This window comes from Bison bison, unplaced genomic scaffold (genome assembly GCF_000754665.1).
Source record: "Bison bison bison isolate TAMUID 2011002044 unplaced genomic scaffold, Bison_UMD1.0 scf7180017864239, whole genome shotgun sequence".
Taxonomy (NCBI): Eukaryota; Metazoa; Chordata; class Mammalia; order Artiodactyla; family Bovidae; genus Bison; species Bison bison.
The window spans coordinates 2,245,288-2,246,859 of NW_011494811.1; the positions used below are offsets into that span (position 1 = coordinate 2,245,288).

Below are 1,572 nucleotides of genomic sequence, written 5' to 3' on the forward strand. Positions count from 1 at the left end.
CGCCGAGCGGGGTCTGCGCGGGGTGCCCGAGCGAGACCGGAAGATCGCGGCGCTGATGTTGGCGCGGCACCAGGAGGAGCGCCTGCTGCTGGAGCAGCGCGCCGCGGCCCACGGCCAGTGGGAGCAGCAGCGCGTCCGCGCCGAGCAGCGGCGGGAGCGCGAGGAGCGCGAGAAGCAGCGCGCCCTGGAGCAGGGCCGCCGGGCCTGGGCCGCGCAGGTGGAGGAGCGGCGCGGCCGCCGGGGTCGCGGGAACGCGAGGAGGCGCGGCGCCGGCAGCGACAGTGCGAGCGCAGCGAGGAGCGGCGGCGGGAGCTGGCCGAGCGGCCAGGGACTGCTGCGGCGGGAGCGGGCGGAGCGCGCGGCCCGGGAGGATCGGCAGCGCAAGCTGCAGCAGGAACAGAACCTGAAGCAGCGGGAGGAGGGTCTGCAGGAGGTGCGCGAGCGGGCCGAGCAGGTCCGCAGGGAGCGCGCTAAGCGCGCGGCCCAGGTCAAGCAGCAGCAGGAGGGCCAGTTGCAGCGGGAGAAACGGGAGCTTAGCCGGGTGGAGCGGGCGCGCCACGAGGCGTTGTTGAAAGGTCGGGCCCGGCAGGAACGCCAGGAGCGCGAGGGCCTGCGGAGTTCCCTGGAGGCCAGCTTGGGCCGCGCGCAGGAGAATTACGAGCAGTTGGTGGAGCAGCGTACGCGGGAGCTGCGCGAGCGGGCCCGGAGGGAGGAGCTGCAGGGCCGGCGGGCCAAAGAGGCTGCTGAGCGCAAGGAGCGCGAGCATCAGGCGCACCTGGAGGCTCTGGCCCGGGCAGGCGAGCGGCGGCTTCAACACGCGGCGCAGGCGGCCGAGGAGGCGGTGCAGCAGAAGGCGCGGCGCGTGGGCCAGAGCCGGATGGAGAAGGAGCGGGCCCAGCGCGCCAACAAGGAGAAGGTGGAGAGGGACGAAGACTGCCGCCGGCGGGAGCTGCTCCAAGCCATCGGTCGCAAGCTGGAGCGCAGCGAGCAGCTGTCTCGGGAGCGGCGCAGCGCTCTGGAGAGCGCTCGCTCCACAGCCCGCGCCTCCTTCCACGTGCGCGAGAAGGTGCGCCAGGAGACCAACACGCGCTCCTTCGATCGCATGGTGCGCGAGGCCCAGCTGCACGCCAGCCTGGACCGTAAATGACCGCCGCAGTGCGCAGGCCAGACTGCCACGGTCAGCCCCGCGGCGCGCCATTTTGTCCGGACCGTGGGAATCGCCAGTCGGGGCACAGCACCGTGGCGTCGCCAGGCTTCTGACCAATGAGGCGATGAGAGGACTGATGTATGAGACCCTTCAGTCCGCCGCCTTTGTTTTTAAAAATCGGCTTTGTTTAGAAATGACATAGCACAATCTTCCACCACATCCCACCTTCTTGGCTCCCACCCTTGTCCTTGCCAAGGTTCCCAATGTGTCTGTTGAGTTGGAAAGGAAAAGAGCTGGGAGAAAGGGGCTGGGTCGAGAGTAGGGCAGGGCCCCCAAGGGGACAGTGCCGAAGTGACTGGCCCCTCCTGCCGCAGTCACCCCAGGCGTCTTCACAAACTTGGTATCTGAGGCGTCTGCACAGATTG

The 1,572-nt window shown here is 69.8% G+C and overlaps 1 protein-coding gene across 1 annotated transcript in view; it reads left to right on the plus strand.

The window, feature by feature from the left end:
• CCDC177 (coiled-coil domain containing 177) overlaps window positions 1–1,147 on the plus strand; it is a 48,565-nt gene extending 47,418 nt beyond the window's left edge. Inside the window, 3 exon segments of the mRNA XM_010846818.1 lie at window positions 8–245; window positions 248–324; window positions 326–1,147. Of these exon segments, the coding sequence (XP_010845120.1) occupies window positions 8–245; window positions 248–324; window positions 326–1,147 (1,137 nt within the window).
• The last annotated feature ends 425 nt before the right edge of the window (window positions 1,148–1,572 follow it).